At 32.5% G+C, this 17,735-nt stretch overlaps 2 protein-coding genes across 10 annotated transcripts; both read right to left on the bottom strand.

The window, feature by feature from the left end:
* Window positions 1–2,970: 2,970 nt before the first annotated feature.
* On the bottom strand, window positions 2,971–6,057 carry LOC148195007 (receptor-like protein EIX2). The gene is made up of 2 exons (XM_088095054.1): window positions 4,788–6,057; window positions 2,971–4,712 (listed from the first exon to the last, which is right to left on the bottom strand). Exons 1-2 carry the CDS (start codon window positions 6,055–6,057, stop codon window positions 2,971–2,973), a joined length of 3,012 nt encoding a protein of 1,003 aa, XP_087951180.1.
* A 1,805-nt stretch (window positions 6,058–7,862) lies between these two features.
* On the bottom strand, window positions 7,863–17,042 carry LOC124831042 (sulfite exporter TauE/SafE family protein 3-like). 9 transcript variants are annotated; one of them, XM_088094499.1, is made up of 12 exons: window positions 16,673–17,042; window positions 16,450–16,538; window positions 15,563–16,322; window positions 14,898–14,968; window positions 14,743–14,807; window positions 14,569–14,640; window positions 9,391–9,473; window positions 9,223–9,309; window positions 9,063–9,113; window positions 8,685–8,906; window positions 8,505–8,598; window positions 7,863–8,192 (listed from the first exon to the last, which is right to left on the bottom strand). In XM_088094499.1, exons 6-12 carry the CDS (start codon window positions 14,594–14,596, stop codon window positions 8,173–8,175), a joined length of 585 nt encoding a protein of 194 aa, XP_087950625.1. In that variant the 5' UTR covers window positions 14,597–14,640; window positions 14,743–14,807; window positions 14,898–14,968; window positions 15,563–16,322; window positions 16,450–16,538; window positions 16,673–17,042; the 3' UTR covers window positions 7,863–8,172. The 9 variants fall into 9 exon arrangements, with proteins under 9 accessions (XP_087950625.1, XP_087950621.1, XP_087950619.1 ...); XM_088094495.1 differs by having other exon boundaries at window positions 14,898–15,005; XM_088094493.1 differs by having other exon boundaries at window positions 14,743–15,730; window positions 15,812–16,322.
* Window positions 17,043–17,735: the final 693 nt, after the last annotated feature.

Raw genomic sequence — 17,735 nt, forward strand, 5'->3', positions numbered from 1 at the left:
AAGAAAAAGGAGTGGAAACTAACTTACTCAATAGGAAAAACTGATTAGTAGATAATAGAGAACTCACTGTTGTGATCTCCTAGACACTTTATGATCATCAAATAAATGTCTCAAAAAGCTTATAGAGAAGGGAAAATAAATTCAAAGAATGAGTTAGAGAGACAACAGGTATTTCAGATAATGAGACGCGTTTATAAAATCTTATTTATTTTATTGAATTTTTAACATAAAAATGTCCGGTCTCATTATTTTAAGATACCTATAAATTCTAATACTCTATTTTCTAGGTTCTTACAAAAGTAAAGTAAAAAGACTAAAAATATGTCTTATACTAACAATTTTTTATTATATTATTGTATCCATAGACAGTAGTTATTATGTTTAAATATTCTTATTTATAATTACATTGATAATCTTTCAATAAGTTTCTTTTTGTCCAATAAAAAATCGATTTAACCATGATATTTTTGTAATTGTTACTATATGGAAATGTGAACCATTTATGACAAGAAAATTATTAAATCAAATTTAGAAATTCAAATAATTAGTCACTATATTAATTATGTAAATATTAATTAAAAAATTTTTGTGTGTAAAATAGTCTTTTTTATAAATAAAAAAATTATAATTAGTTAGTTAATTAGACTTTAAATTGGTTATTGTCATTAGTTTTAAAAGTTTTAGATATTTAATATTATTGATTTTAAATTAGTCTCAAATTTTAAATTAAAAACTAATTTAGTGACAAAAAAATGTAATAATATTAGAAACCAATTTACACTCTAATTATTATGAATAATAATAATTTTTTTAGTTTATAAAATAGTATTTAAATTAGTTAATAAATGACTAATTATTATTCATTTCTTAAATTAATTATTATTCATAAAATAGTATTTAAATTTTTTTCTTTACGCTGCTAAAATTTTGTTTTCTATGTCATATATTTTCAATTAAATGGTGATATGCTGAATTAGAAAAATCACTAAGCCATCACGAAATACAGAATAATAAGAAAAATAAAGGATGAGGAAAAAAAATAGGGTTAAATATGTTTTTGGTCTCTTAACTTTCAGCGAAAATTGCAATTAGTCCCTCTTCAAAACTTTAGCCTCCCGTTTGACACATTTTTGCTTCAATGTTCACTGATAAATGTTTTTGAAACATCAAATAAAGTTAACAAAATTTGGTTAAAAGGATTAAATTTACACATTTTTAAAGTTTGGGGACTAAATTAGTTCAAAGTTTTGAAGAGGGACTAATTCCAATTTTCGCTGAAAGTTAAGGGACCAAAAACATATTTAACCAAAATAAAAGAATATGGATGAATACACTGGAGAGAAAAAACATATTTTAATCTAAAATCTGTAGTTACTTTTTTTTTTTTTTTAGATTCCATTTACAAGAATTATTTCTGTATTGAAATACGAATATTGAAATTTACCATAAGAATGGTCAATATTGATCTTAATATCACAGGAAAGTAATTCCTATTATAAGGAATATGAAAATTATTTATTTAAAATAATAATAATAATCATAATAATAATAATAAGAAAAAAAAATCAAAATTTAAACACAAGTTTAAAATACTGTTACCTGCTTTAGTTTGTACCAGATCTTGAAAACTTTCACTATTGTCATGTCATATTAAGATTGAGCCAAACACTCCCCAAAAGCTTATATTATGTCATTAATATAATATAACCTTTTGGGAAAGATTCATTAATCACATGCAAGAGAGAGGAAGGTAGTAGAAAGGAAAAAAACACATAATGTATTAGTACAGAACATGACTGAAAAATCAATAATTATTGTATGACTAACAACTTCACAATCACAATAGGCTTCCTGAACAACCATTACAAAATAAAAATGGAGAAGAAATAAACATTTAAAGAAAATAAATGTTTAGAAATCTTCCTCAGTTATCGATATCCAGAGTACCTCTTTCCTCTCTTTTTTTTTGTCCTTTGAGCATGGTACCCTCACAATCATTCTAATCTTCAAATTCCATTTCCTCTGCCAAAAATTAAGCAAATTATATTAATTTCGCCAGAAATAGAAACAATAAAAAGATAACGTAAACAAACTAATTCAAAGCAAACTTATATTAAAAGGCAAAGGAATAAAAAACTCCAATAATTTAAATTACTACCAATTAAATTCTTTCAATTTATTTTATACTTTGTAAAAAAAATCATTTGTCATAAAAGAATTATCATCAAGGAAAATAAAAAAGTGTTTGTAGAAGCCAAATTAAAACTAGAAATCTTCAAATTCATATAGGAGATCTTTACTTGAATTACAACTTACCATTTATTATAAATAATGTATTTATAAAAATAATTATATCTATCATCCATGAAACTAATATTGCAAAGTTTAAACATACAAAAGAAAAACCAACTTATTATGAGAATGTCAACAATTTTGAGACAAGATTGAAAGAGATAAAAATAAAGAGACTGAAAATATGTCTTATGCTAACGATTTTTTATTATTTTATTCTATCCATAGACATTAGTTATTATCTTTAAGTAATATTCTTATTTTCAATTACATTGTTAATCTTTCATTAAATTTCTTTTTATCTAATAAAAATCGATTTAACCATAATATTTTTGTAATTGTTATTATTTGGAAATGTGAATCATTTATGACAAGAAACTCATTAATCAAATTTAGAAATCAAAATAATTAATTATGTGGATATCAATTAGAAGTTATTAGTATGTAAAATAGTCTTTTTTATAAATAAAAAATTATAATTAATTTGTTAATTAGACTTTAAATTGATCATTGTCATTAGCTATCAAAGTTTTACATATTTAATATTATTAATTTTAAATTAGTCTCTAATTTTAAATTAAAAACTAATTTAATGAAAAAAAACTTAATAATTATAATAATAATAAAACAAAAAAAAATAAAAATTTTAACACAAGGTTAAAATAATGTTACCTGTAGCTATGTTTTGTAGCAGATTTTGAAAACTTTCACTGTTGTCATGACATAAAGAGTGTCTCCTAAATTATTTAAGAACTTGAAATATGCATGACGCCAAGAATGTACTATTAAGATTGAGCCAAACACTCCCCAAAAGCTTATAGCAAATCCAATTGTCATACTTATATAATATTCACGATTGAAAATCAAATTGTCATCCTCTTGAAATTTAATAATTGGTCCTTGTCTTGCCACTCCATCAATGCACAATTCCTTTAATGGTGGTCCACAGAGATCAACATTATCTTCATATTTCGATGCATCGAAACTCTGTAATTGTGTTCCAGTTGGAATTTTTCCAGATAAATAATTATGTGACAAATCTAACCCAATGAGTCGGTCAATTTGAGCAAGACTCGAAGGAATAGAACCAACAAGTTGGTTTCGTGACAAATCAAGAAATTCAAGTGATGTTAACTCTCCAACCTTTGAAGGAATATTCCCTGTCAATTGGTTTCTTGATAGATTCAATGACACCAATCCAAATAAACCCTCTATTTCTTTTGGAATTTCTCCTGATAATTCATTGCTTGAGAGATCAATGCTATTTAAAAGTGACAATCCCCTGTTTGTAAACATTTGTTCTGAACCTTTCCACATCAATAATGTATTCAAATTGTATGAAAAGTTACTTTTTATAGCACTAGTGTTGATCAAATATTGATGACCTTGATAATAATCTCTCAAAGAAGCCATTCGAGTCATTAAGGAAAAATATTTTATGCATTTAGGAATTTGTCCAGATAGGTTGTTTAGCGAGAGATCTAAGAGTTGAATGCTTTTTAGATAACAAATTTCCAATGGTAAACTTCCATTCAAATAATTTCTTCTTAAGCTTAAAAATTGCAACTTTGATAATTCCTTCCCAATCCAATTTGGGATAGATCCTGATAATCTATTTTCTGCTATGTCTACCATCACCAACTGTGTGCAATTCTTCAAGACGGAAGGGATTTTACCTGTTAAATTATTGCTTCTCAATAACAAAACTTGAAGTTCAAGGAGTGATCCCATTGAAGAAGGAATCTCTCCTGAAAACTTGTTCTGACTCATATTTAAGTAAGCCAATGACTTCAAATGGGTCCAACAGTCTGGAATTTGTCCAAAAAACTTATTATTTGAAAGGTCTAATTGGTACAAAGATTCAGCTACACCATTAGAACATAAAAATGAAAAAGAATTTGTGAATTTATTGTTTGATAGATCAAGAGATATTGAGCCTCGTAAAAATGGCGGAACATGACCTTCAAATTGATTTGATGCAAGACTAAGAGATAAATAATGATTCTCTATTGGCAAATTTGGAATCGTACCTTGTAAATTATTAGATGAAATATCAATACTTGTCCAATTTGACAATCCAAATTTGGTCCAAAACCATTCTGGAACCGTACCTGATATTCCACTATTTGAAATGTCAAGGTATTGAAATTTGTTTTGTTTCTCGAGCCATTTGGGAAACAAAGGACCAAGCTTGCAAGACCTCAATTCAATATTATCCAATTGAAAAGTTGAACCCCAATTTTGACTAACTTCTAACGTGAGTGAGTTATCTGACAACCTCAATGTCCTTAACTTTGTCATATTATAAAAATGAGAGTCAGTTAACACACCTTTCAAAGAGTTTGACATCAAGGATAATACCTCAAGTTCTGTTGGAAATCGAAGATCTTCAGAAATTGTCCCATTTAGCTTGTTATTATCAAGGTACAATATTTTTAATGATGGGAACATTGTTGCGAGGTTGCGAGGCAAAGTACCCCTAATTTGATTGATACTGAGATCCAACGTTTCCAACTTTGCAAATATTGAGAAATCAGGTAATGTGCCATTGATTTTATTTTGACCGAGATTTAGTTCTCGCAATGAGTATCTAGAACATCCAGACAAATGATTAAATATCACTGTTAGATCTTCACTCAACTTGTTGAAAGTTAAATCCAATAACTCCAATGTACATATGCTTCCAAATGATTTTGGAACACCACCTTCTAAAGAGTTAGACCCAATTGACAACTGCTCCAAATGAGATGGCAACCTAGTGCCTTCAGGTATCCTTCCACTCAATTGATTGTCAAAAAGATCCAACATGTTTAAATTTGAAAATGCTGAAAGGTCAGGTACGGAGCCTCTGATTTGATTGTATGCCAAACTCAGTTTTTGTAGTGAGTATTTAGAACATGCAGACAAATGATTAAATATGTCCGTAAGATCTTCACTCAACTTATTATTAGACAAATCCAATAACTCCAAAGTACATGTGCTCCCAAATGATTTTGAAAGGTTTCCTAGTTGGGAAGGAATGTATCCTTCAAAAGAATTGTAGCTGAGATCAAGATACCGCAGCCGAGAGAGATTTCCGATCTGAGATGGCACACTTTCCCCAAAAGAATTCCAACTGAGATCAAGATACTCCAATCGAGAGAGATTTCCAAGTTGGGAAAGTATATTTCCATTTAAAGAATTGCTACTGAGATCAAGATACTGCAACCGAGAGAGATTTCCAAGTTCACGAGGGATTGAACCATTCAGATAATTATTATGAGCAAGATTCAAATATTTCAAATGAGAAAGAGAACTTATCTGAGTTGGAATTTGTCCGCTAAGATAAGATGAAGAGAGATCAAGATATCTCAAGTTGGTAAGAGAGCCAAGAAACTCTGGAATAGTGTGTCGAAAAGAATTGAAACTGAGGTTCAAATACTGTAAGTGTCGTAACTCCATTAACGACTTGTGGATCTCTCCGCTGATGTAACGCTGACAGAGTTCATAATAACCACCAAGAAAAGGAAATTCATTGTATTGTCCAGGAAGGTGGAGGCTTATAATATGAGCGGTGAGGTTACTGCAGCGAATCCCCTCCCATTGGCAACAGTCGGGAGTGGTCCAAGAAGAGAGCATGCCGTAGTCATCGACAATGGCAGCCTTGAATTGAAGGAGTGCATCCCTCTCTTTTGGAAGGCATCGGATATGGTGTTGTCCATAAGCAACCTGCAACACCACACTCATCACACTCACCACAAACATCTTCACTTTGAGAATATTCATGATGATGAAATAGAGAGAGTGAATAGTATAGAATTAGATTGATATGTGTTCTGAATTTATCACTCCCAATACCCACATTTATACTCACACCGACTCATTAATTACCAATACTGCTGTTCTAAGTCATTGTCGTGTTTGCCTGTTTTCCATTTTTTTATTCATCATATCAACTAATTTTTTGTGGTCCATAAATAACTTTATTATGCATTTCATTAATGCATGGAAGATTTCAATAATTTCAATAATATCAATTGACTTCGGAGAAGACTTGTGTATTTTCATTTTAAACGACAATATTATTTATAAAGTTAGTTATTCTTAGAGACAAAATATTGTATGAAAATAGATACAATTAGAAAATCGTATATTGTATGTGAATTTTTTATAAAATTCATAAAATAGATATTTTTCTTTAAGGATATTTAAAAAAAAATTGTAAGTCCAGCTAAATATTAAGAAAATATTTTTATAGTGAAAGTTTATGTCACCATTTATATCTTGTTCCTATAAAATTGTCATCTCATATTAGCAAATGACTTTGTTATAGTAAATTAATTTGGGGTAATGGGACCAAATGTAAAAAATATTGCTAAATTTAAAAGGAAAATTCAATAAATCTAGTGATTATTGGAAAATTAGACATTGGTCTTTATTCAAATAAAATGACAAGGGAAGCCTCCACTTTTCCACCTTTGTCACTTTCCTCATTATCAATGGTGGGAAATTTTTTGGGACAATAATTCTATTCCAATCAATTGACTTATCCAAAGACTTGTGAAAAGAAAGGTAACTAACACGAACTTGGAATTTTTAGATTAAACGACAATTTTATATAAAAAATAATCGATCAAATGTTTTCTTAAAAAATAGTGATAGAATTATAAGCCAATATTCGAAAGATAATAAAATTAGAAAACTACTCTGAAAATGCATTTTGCAAGGCAATTATTTTTTAACAAGTTGTAATATTTGCAATAGCTTCTTTTATGAATAGCAAATATGGTTAATGTGACATAGAAAGAGTTATTAACACAGTTCAACAGTATAACAAAATAACGTCATTTATTTCTATGTAGAACTAAAACATTATCTAAAGTAAATACCATTACAAAATTCTATATTTTGTGTTATTTTTTATAAAATAATTTGGAATTATTTTTTTAAGTTTTTAAGTTCTATGAAAAAAATATTTAAATAATAAAAATCCTCATCCGTATTAAGTTCCCTATTACAAAAATATATAATTTTAGTAAGGGTTATTTTTAAAGTTAGTGGGTTTTAATTCCTAGAAAATACAATTCTTAAGGTTACAAAAATCCCTAGAAAAAACTGAAATTGACAGGACTTTTTCAAAAACCTTCGTGATTTGTAGAAATTTTTCAAAAACCCCCGAGATTAACTGAATTTTTAAAAAACCGTCGGGATTAACAAGGTTTTTAACAAAACCGCAGGAACTATCCCATTTTCACCATTCTTGTTTATCTTTAACATCTTTATTCACGACATCATCTCTATTTCCAAAAAATATAACTGATATACCATTAGTTGAAAATAATATTTTATATTCATTTTCATAAAACAAGACTAAATAGTTTATAATAATATAAAAAGTAAAACAATTTTTAATAATAATTTGTGAACGCATAATAAATAAAAAATGAAAAAGGAAACATAATTTTACCTGTAAAAAAAGTGATTTTTTTACTATTTGATTCTCTTTCCATTTAAACAAGGATATTATGTTAAAAACAAATATAAACCATTTCTAAAAAACAAATATTCTTCTGGCCAAAGTCGTGGCTCCCTGAGAAAATATGAACCAAAAAGTATACCTCAAATACTCAATTGTTGAAATTTGATGACTAATACAATGAATTTTTGTGTTTCAAGTGAACTAAAAGTATACTTAAAAAATATACAAAAATGTGGTACTAATCTAACCAAAGACAATACAAAACTGCATTAAACAACCCTGTAAATATTAGGCCTCATGAACCTTAATTTTTAGCCGTGTACATGCAGAGGTTTCCAAATCCCATGTGCTCTTTGCGTTCAATCTTTTCGATCATAAGTGCAACTCCTACTCCACTTGTCATGCCACTAAATAAAACCATTTTACATTTGCCTTACAGAACCTGCAAAACAAAACAAAACAAAATCATCTTACACCTACCTAGTAAAACTGCACTCACACACAGTGTGAAGGTTAGGATGAAAATGATCACAAATGCTCTCCAAATACTATTCAACAACTGAAGCTGCAGTCGCTACACCTACCAAGCATAGTGCTGCAACACCATATCCAAACTTTAACATTAAAATCACAAGTTATTGCTTCATTAAGCTCCTCTTGGTCCATTAAAATTATCTAGTACTAAGCACATGCTCTTTGAATAGGCAAATTACTAGTCATCCAGCACACTGTTCATTCTTTCATGCATACATACCATAAGGAACAGGGAAACGTTTGAGAAGGTAATATTCCACCACAGCCATAGATACTGAAAATGCCATTGCCAAAATGGATGTAGCACTTGCCACCTTTGTGAAAAATTCTCCAATCAGAACGGTTTCCAAGAAAAATCTACACAGAAAAACTTGATGAGAGAAAGAAGAATGAAAGGTACCTGAGGAGGGATTCCAATTCCAAGGAAAAGGGGTGCCAAGATGAATCCTCCACCAAGTCCTAATAAACCGGCAAGTGTGCCAGCAAGTGTTCCACAACAACAGAATAGAATTAACTGCCACACTCTCCAACGTGGTTGTTGATCTCCCTTTGACGCTATGCTTCTCTTCCCTTTATATAGTCTCATGGCCTGGTATGAACTCATTCCTACAGCTATTGGGATCTAAATCACAACAACAAATAAACAGTAAATGTTCACTATGATAATGACTTTGATGGCACAACGACACACATTCAATAATTAGGCCATATCAAAGAAAGCTAAAAAATGTAAGATGATAATGGTTTTCAGATTGAATTCTCTTATAGTAGTTCGTACCTGGAGTAGATTCACTGCCCAATATGCTCCAAAGCAAGTACTCGTGTAAATCTGTTCCAAATCAGAGGCATTTACTATCATCATCTCATGTTGATCAATGAATCCAAATGCAAGAAATGAAAAACTTAATTTTTGAGTGAATAGCTCATATGGTACAAACTTTTCCAATCTCTAACGTAAGTATCATGATCCAGACAACGAAAAGATGTCCAAGGTCCTTCCAACGAATGTTGTCAACCATAGAAACCTGCAGGTCGGTTTAGATTCCATTAGAAAGAATAGGCGATGCACATATATGGAATCAATAACTTTCGGTATTTTGTACTACTTTTTTCTTTAGTTCCTTAGTATTGTCTGTGACAGGGCCTTCTGTTTGAATATAATGTGCATCATCTTCAGCAGTTGCAATATCTGATAAGATTCAAAAATAGAATGACATGTTTGATAAATAATTACATTTACAGAAATGTAGAATAGAAATAGTATTAAACCACTTACCATTTGTTGTAATTAGAGAAAATATCTTTAGAATCTTCCTAATTAGAAGATATAGATATATAATCTTTTATTTTATTTTGTTTTCCTAGTTTCCCTATTTTCCTTTTAGGAGAATTAGATTATTACAAATAGAGGATATGAGAATGTATTTTTCATGATTGAGAATAATAAATTAGTCTTATTTTCAACTTGGTGTCAGAGCTCCAAATCTTGGGGCTTCGTTCGGATGCAACAGTCGCACCGCTGCCGCCGCTGTCCGACCACCGCCGCTGCCATCGTCGCCGGTTGGGGTCGTTGATAGGGCAGAAAGGTGTGCCCAACACCGGCGATCACAACGTCGAAAGTCGCTCCGTCAGAGGAGCCGCCATGCGCCGCCACAGTCGCCGGCACGTGTAGCCCACGTGCCCCCCTCCGGCGAGACCCACTCACCGTCGTCGCCACAGGGTCGCCGAAGCCTCCTGATATAGGAGGTACCGATCGGTTGGATGGTCAGAATTACTTACAATGGAGCCAATTTATTCGACAGGTTCTCAAGAGTCGTTCAAAACTTGGTCAGACAGATGGAGGAGGACCAGAACCATATGACACTTATTTCTCAATTTGGGACAAGGAAGATTCATTAATTATGACTTGGATGTGGCAATCCATGATTCCTGAGATAAGGAGAAATTATATGTTCCATTCTTCTGCAAAAGAAATATGGGATGATTTACAGAGCACTTTTTCTTTAAAAAAGGATCTTGCTGCTTACTATGACATTGAGAACAAGACATTTAATACAAAACAGGGCTCCCTTTCCGTATCAGAATATCACGGAATCCTGAGTGGTCTTCGGATGGAATTCGATCAGAACCAAACAATAAAGATGTGTAAAACATATGCTGCCGCTCTTACTGAATTCATTGAAAGGGGAAGAATCTTTAAATTTCTCCAGGGCTTGAATCATGAGTATGACCCAATCCGAGTTCAGATTTTTGGAAGAGAAAAATTACCATCCCTGTCAGAAGTTTTTTTTATGGTAAGAGGAGAAGAAACTCGAAGAACTGTCATGCTAAATGGAGGGATCTCCAACACAGGCTCTGCCATGACAACTGGAAAGGGAGTCCACAAGGGAACAAATGCTGGGGGAAAGACATTTGAAAAAGGTACTCATGGGGACTATTGTTCATACTGTAAAAGATCTGGACATACCAAGGAAATATGCTTCAAACTCCATGGAAGAAAGAATGTTCTCGAACGCATGGGAAACAACAAAGGGTATACTCAAAGATGGGTAAATCATACTACCTCAGAACAAGAAGCCACCAATCAATCTAGTTCTTCACAATCTAATCCACAACCACCAGATCTTGATATCAAAGCTTATAAGGAGAAACTAGAGTGCTTGGAAGCAATGGTTGAATCAATGAGTAAGCCCTCTGGATCATGTACTCTGTCCATAAAGGTAAGATTTGTCTCAATAGTGTTGGACAAGTGTCTCAAGGTATTTGGATCCTTGATTCAGGTGCAACTGATCATATGACACCATTTAGTGGGTCTTTCGACTCATATGGTAAAAGCAATAAAGCACAACTTATTACAGTTGCGAATGGTCAGGGTATACCTATATGCGGCTCTGAGAATATAATTTTGGACTCATCTATTATATTGAAGGATGTTTTACATGTTCCTCAATTAGCTAATAGTCTTATCTCAGTGCAAAAACTCACAAAGGATTTAAATTGTTCAGTAACATTTTTTCCAACTTATTATGTTTTTTAGGACCTTGCCATGGGGAAGACGATTTTAACTGCTAAGGAGCAAAGTGGGTTGTATTTTTTAGAGTTTGATGACCAAAGCAACACACAAATTATGAGTCAACAAGCTACATCTGAGATGTGGACAAATTCCCAAATATGGCTACATCATCAAAGGCTTGGGCATCCTTCATTTAGTCTTATCAAGTCCTTGTTTCCCCATTTGTTTACCAAAGAGTCGGTTAAATCTTTTAATTGTGATATTTATCAATTGTCAAAACACCATCATGCATCTTATCCTATTAGTAATAAAAAGAGTATTGCTCCATTTGATTTAATTCATTCTGATGTTTGGGGTCCTGTCATAGATTCTATTTCTGGAGCCAAATGGTTTGTTACCTTTATTGACGATTGTACCCGTGTCACGTGGACATACCTTATGAAAAATAAATCTGAAGTTTTTCAAATTTTTGTTAATTTTTTCCACCTTGTCCAAAATCAATTTGGAAAAAATATCAAAAGAATTCGGTCTGATAATGGTACTGAATATGTGAATCATGAATTTCTCAATTTTTTGTCTCATAATGGTATTGTTCATGAACTAACCTGTGTTAACACCCCTCAACAAAATGGGGTTGCAGAAAGAAAGAATTGTCATCTTCTTGAAGTAACTAGAGCTATTCTTTTTCAAATGTTTGTTCCAAAATTACTGGGGAGAAGCTGTGTTAACTACCACATATCTCATCAACAGGTTACCCACTCGTATCTTAAATGGCATTAGTCCTATAGAGTCTATTGTCTTTTGTTCCTTCTTCTTCCATACGAGTCTACCTAGTCGAGTCTTTGGATGTGTTATTTTTGTTCACTCTCATCATCCTAATCGTGGTAAATTAGATCCCAGAGCTCTTAAATGTGTCTTTATTGGGTATCCTTCTAATAAAAAAGGGTACAAATGTTATCATCCTCAGAGTCGTCGCGTCTTTATCACCATGAATGTCACCTTTCATGAAACACAATCCTTTTATGTCAGTCCACCACTTCAGGGGGAGAAAGCACTTGAAGTGGATGAACTCTCCTTCTTATCATTACCATGTTTGTCTTTGCAAGAGGCCCAAGACCTGAGCAATGAAGCTACCATAGTCCACAGTGAGGAAGAAGACAAATTTTTTGGCAACAAATATGAAAGAAGAAAACAACCCACTTCAACTCTCGAGCAAGAAAAATTGTCTAATCCGGAGGTGAGGATCCCTAAAGATATCAATGAGGAGGAGGTAAGTATTACTGAGGATTTACCCATTGCATTGAGAAAGGGAAGAAGATCATGTGCTAAATATCATATTTCTCAGTATGTTTGCACTAACAATCTCTCTCATAAGCACAAAAGTTTTATTGCTGCCATTGATGCCACAGAAATTCCTACCTCAATCCAGGAGGCCATGAAAATTGAACATTGGAATCAAGCCATGAAAGAAGAGATGAATGCATTAGAAAGAAATTCAACTTGGGAGATTGTTGATAAGCCAAGAGACAAGAAGGCAGTAGGGTGTAGATGGATATTCACAGTGAAACATAAGGCAAATGGGACAATAGAAAGATATAAAGCTAGATTGGTGGCAAAAGGATATACCCAAACATATGGGATTGACTATGAGGAGACATTTGCCCCAGTGGCAAAGACGAATACAGTTCGAGTTATTCTTTCTTTGGCTGCCCATTTTGGATGGGACTTACACCAATTAGATGTGAAGAATGTCTTTCTTCATGGAAATCTAGATCAGGAAGTGTACATGGAGATTCCCCCAGGTTTTGAAGTGAAAAATGAAAGAAACAAGGTATGCCTCCTGAAGAAAGCATTGTATGGTCTTAAGCAATCCCCTAGAGCATGGTTTGGAAGATTTACAAAAGCAATGGTTTCCTTAGGATACAGACAAAGCCAAGGAGATCATACTCTATTCATAAACACTCTTCTACAGGTAAAATCACTTTATTACTTGTCTATGTGGATGATATGATAATTGCATGAGATGATGAAACAGAAAAGTTGGCATTAAAAGATAAATTGGCAGCTCAGTTTGAAATGAAAGACCTAGGAAAACTCAAATATTTTCTTGGAATAGAGGTTGCCTACTCCAAGAACGGAATTTTCACCTCCCAAAGGAAATATGTACTTGATCTCCTCAAAGAAACAGGAAAGTTGGGATGTAGAACCTCAATAGTTCCTATAGAACAAAATCACAGAATTGGAAGTGAAGTAAGTGCTCCTATAGAGAAGGCCCTATATCAGAGATTGGTAGGAAAATTGATTTATCTATCACACACAAGACCAGACATTGTTTATGTTGTGAGTGTTGTGAGCCAATTTATGCATGATCCAAGAGAGAGACACATGCAAGCAGTTGACAAAATTCTCCAATACTTGAAGTCAAGTCCAGGAAAGGGGTTATTATTCAAAAGGGAAGACACATTGACTATGAAGATATATACTGATGCGGACTATGCAGGTTCTATTACTGACAGAAAATCTACTTCTGGGTATTGTGTATTTCTTGGAGATAGTCTGGTAACATGGAGAAGCAAAAAGCAAGATAAAGTATCCCGTTCTAGTGCAAAAGCTGAATTTCGAGCCCTTGCTCAAGGAATGTGTGAAGGACTCTGGATGAAAATCATTTTGGATGATCTTAAAGTCAAAGTGGAGAACCCGGTGCAACTACATTGTGACAATAAGTCTGCTATGAGCATAGCCCATAATCCAGTACAACATGACAGAACCAAACACATTGAAATTGACAGGCATTTCATCAAAGATAATCTTGACAGAGGATTTGTGATTACAACTCATGTTCCTACAGAACTTCAAATAGCAGATACTTTACAAAAGGGCTTCCTCCGGGTAGATTTCAAGATCTTGTAGGCAAGTTGGGAATGATTGATATTCATTTACCAACTTGAGGGGAAGTGTTGTAATTAGAGAAAATATCTTTAGAATATTCCTAATTAGAAGATATAGATATATAATCTTTTATTTTATTTTGTTTTCTAGTTTCCCTATTTCCCTTTTTAGGAGAATTAGATTATTACAAATAGAAGATATGAGTATGTATTTTTCATGATTGAAAATAATAAATTAGTCTTATTTTCAACTCCATCAATATGTGAATCTTCCTAGGTTCCTGGAATTATAACAACGATGCACGCATAATCATCAGAATGAAAAACTTGAAAGAAATTTAAAACATAAACGAGTGTAAAGGTTAATGAAGAAATTAATTAACCTTTTTCATAATGGTTTCTTGCTTCCATGTATGAATACCCTTAAGGAAGGATTTAATAGAAAGGCCTGTTTCCTGGAATTATAACAACGATGCACACATAATCATCAGAATGAAAAACTTGAAAGAAATTTAAAACATAAACGAGTGTAAAGGTTAATGAAGAAATTAATTAACCTTTTTCATAATGGTTTCTTGCTTCCATGTATGAATACCCTTAAGGAAGGATTTAATAGAAAGGCCTGTTTAACATTGAGATCACATAAGAGGAAAGAAATTATTTGAGCAAATAAAGAGTGTCTAAATTTTGAAGCTTGATCAGTAATTCTTACCAACGAAAAGTATTATTAGCAAAACGGTTAGCATCCAATCAGGAAAAATGACATTGAAGTCAACTCCAATGCTGATTCAAAGCATCAACATTGGTTGGAAGAGAAGTGCTAAGTCATAATCAATCATTCCAAGAGGTCGAGGACATTCAATACCAGATGCAAAATCAGATTCAGGGCAAGGAGTACATTTTCTTATAAGTGACAAGCCAAATGAAATCACTGACGTTAAAATGGATACAAAACATGATTTCGTCGCCAAGTGGTAATATAAAGAGTAAGCTGATTGAATAAAGCTCCTACAAATTATTGATACTATATTAACAAAATCGAAGAAGATCCAAGTAAAACCCATAGTACAGATGAAGTCCAAAATAAAGGAAAAAATTACTACCTAGTAGACCTCTAATAACTCCAATAATAGCCATTGGAAATAACTCTACAAAGGAATAATCCTCTTGGCCACTAAAAACAAAATCAGTCAAGAAGGGGAAGGAAGAAAACAAATATCTGACTATTCAACTGACAGTGAAAAAGGTGATAGCTTATATCTATGATATATCCCATACTATAAATCCACTGGACCCAAAATGTCCACATTTTCCATTAGTAAACAAATTTTTAATTCATTACAAGATGTTTAAGATAAATCAAGTAATGGAGGTTACCCCAATAACAATGTCAATTCCTAGTTCAGCATAAGGAAGCTTAAGAGGATCCCTGCTTGAAACAACCTTGATGGGCTTACCATCAACAGTGATGGTTTCATTGTCTAGTATCTTCACATCTGCTTTAAATGTTCCCAGCATAGAATCATATTTCAACAGGTGTGAAGCCTGGATCATACGTGAAGCAGAATTAGTGAAACAAAAATATTTGTGCCAATAAAACCAGCTAAGCCAAGACAGTTAAATGACTTTTATTCTTGACACCACCACTGTCGTTGACAACAACAACATCAAGGGGTGAGTCTTTTCGGCCGTGCCAACAACGAACAAAGTTTCTGCCAATTCGTCCAAAATCATTGATTGCCACCTTCAACTTGGCCACTGTTTCACTGTTTCTCTTCTCATAGGAGTGGATCCATTGGTCTGCTATTAGTTTGCAAATTAGAAGTAGAAACAGACATAAAGAATAATTAAGAAGCCATGTATTATTCATACAATTGTTACATTGTTCTATACAAAAATACTTTTCATGTTTATATTGTGTATCGCATCATATTTTTTCATTACTAGAAAACCAGTAATACCATAAGACATGTACGACAAAGTCTCGTATTTCTCTCTAGGTGTTATACAGATAACATTTATCGTTCATTTCTCATGGTTTCTATATCATAGATGTAGTGAATGTAACATTTTGTAAAAAACAAAGAAAGTAAGAGCTTGTTATCTATAGACAGGCCACATTAGTTGACTCCTCCGCCTACAACAGCACATGAACAAATTATTAGGTATAAAAGCGATAAACAAATATAAGAACAGACATTACTGCCTTTACTGCACATATCTCTAAGAAAACGAAATCTTGGATCAAGAATTAAAATTTATACCAAAATGTAACCTCTTCCAAAGCAAAGAACACACCACCAACTGGAGCTCTAAATGCAGCAGCAACTCCAACAGCACATCCACAGGTCACCTTTAAAGATATCAATGAAATTATAAATGAGCATTTCTTCTTTCACATTTAGGATTGGAGCAGATTATATGAAATTTCAGTTACTTAAACCCTTCAAATGCCTCCGACGCCGTTTAAGTTCAATCAAGCCAAACCTGTGATTTCCTGCTCTGCGATCACCACCTCGATCGGAGCTTGTCGTTCCGTCCAAGCTCGAGCAACTTCCGGCGGAGTTCCGGTCGCTGCGGGAGCCGAGGGACATTGGGGTTAGGGGAGAGTCAGAGTGGAGAAGATGCAAAACGCAACGTGAAGGAGCGGCGAAGTGAAAATTACGGTTGGGGAACGAGTGACAGAGTGGAAAAGATAAAAAGGCAAAGGAAAGGCTATGTGAAGGAGAAGTTAAGGTGAAAGAAAGAGAGACAAAGTGAAGAAGAAAAGGCAAAGGAAAGGTGTGGTGAAGAATGAGAGGCAGAGGGGAGAAAATGCAAAAGGCAAAGGGAAGGTGTGAAGACGGAGTGAAGAGAAAGCTGAGAAATTAGCCGAAAAGTTTTTTAAAAACTTAAAAAAATAAAACATAGTTGCAGTTTTTATTAAAACTGCCCAAATTTAGGAGAGGTTTTTAAAATCGCAGACAAAAAACCCCTGTTATATTATATTTTCTTTTTGTAGTGTTTGTAAATTGTCTTAGTTACAAATTATAAAGTAATATTAACAAATTAAAAAAAGGAAACTTCCTTTTTTTTCTAAGACAACAAAATATAAATTAATTAATATTTAAGACAACAACAACAATTCCTTGTTACTTTTTCAAATATGAAAATTTGTAAACCTTCTGAATTTGTACTGTAACAATGATTTAAAAGTGATATTTCTAGACATTTTCTATTCTATTTTCATCATTGTTTTGCATGCAAAATTATTAATTAAACACGGGATGGTATACTTTTAATTTTAAATATTTTTACATTATATTTGAATATTTTAGTTTATAAATGTTCTATTTCCCGTTAAAATCACAGTATTTTTCTTTTTTGTGGTCATATAAAATTGAGGGTCATTATACACTAATACTTTTCATTGTTTGTCATATCATACATGTGATGGGTTTTACTTTACAATTTTCCAAGTCATCACCTTAAATGTCACTCCAACTCCTATATAATATTTAATTAGTTATATATGTTTATCTATTATAATTAAAACTGGTAAATAGAAAAA

The sequence above is a fragment of the Vigna umbellata genome, chromosome 7, assembly GCF_029865625.1.
Source record: "Vigna umbellata cultivar VRB3 chromosome 7, Vumbellata_1.0, whole genome shotgun sequence".
In the NCBI taxonomy this organism is placed as follows: Eukaryota; Viridiplantae; Streptophyta; class Magnoliopsida; order Fabales; family Fabaceae; genus Vigna; species Vigna umbellata.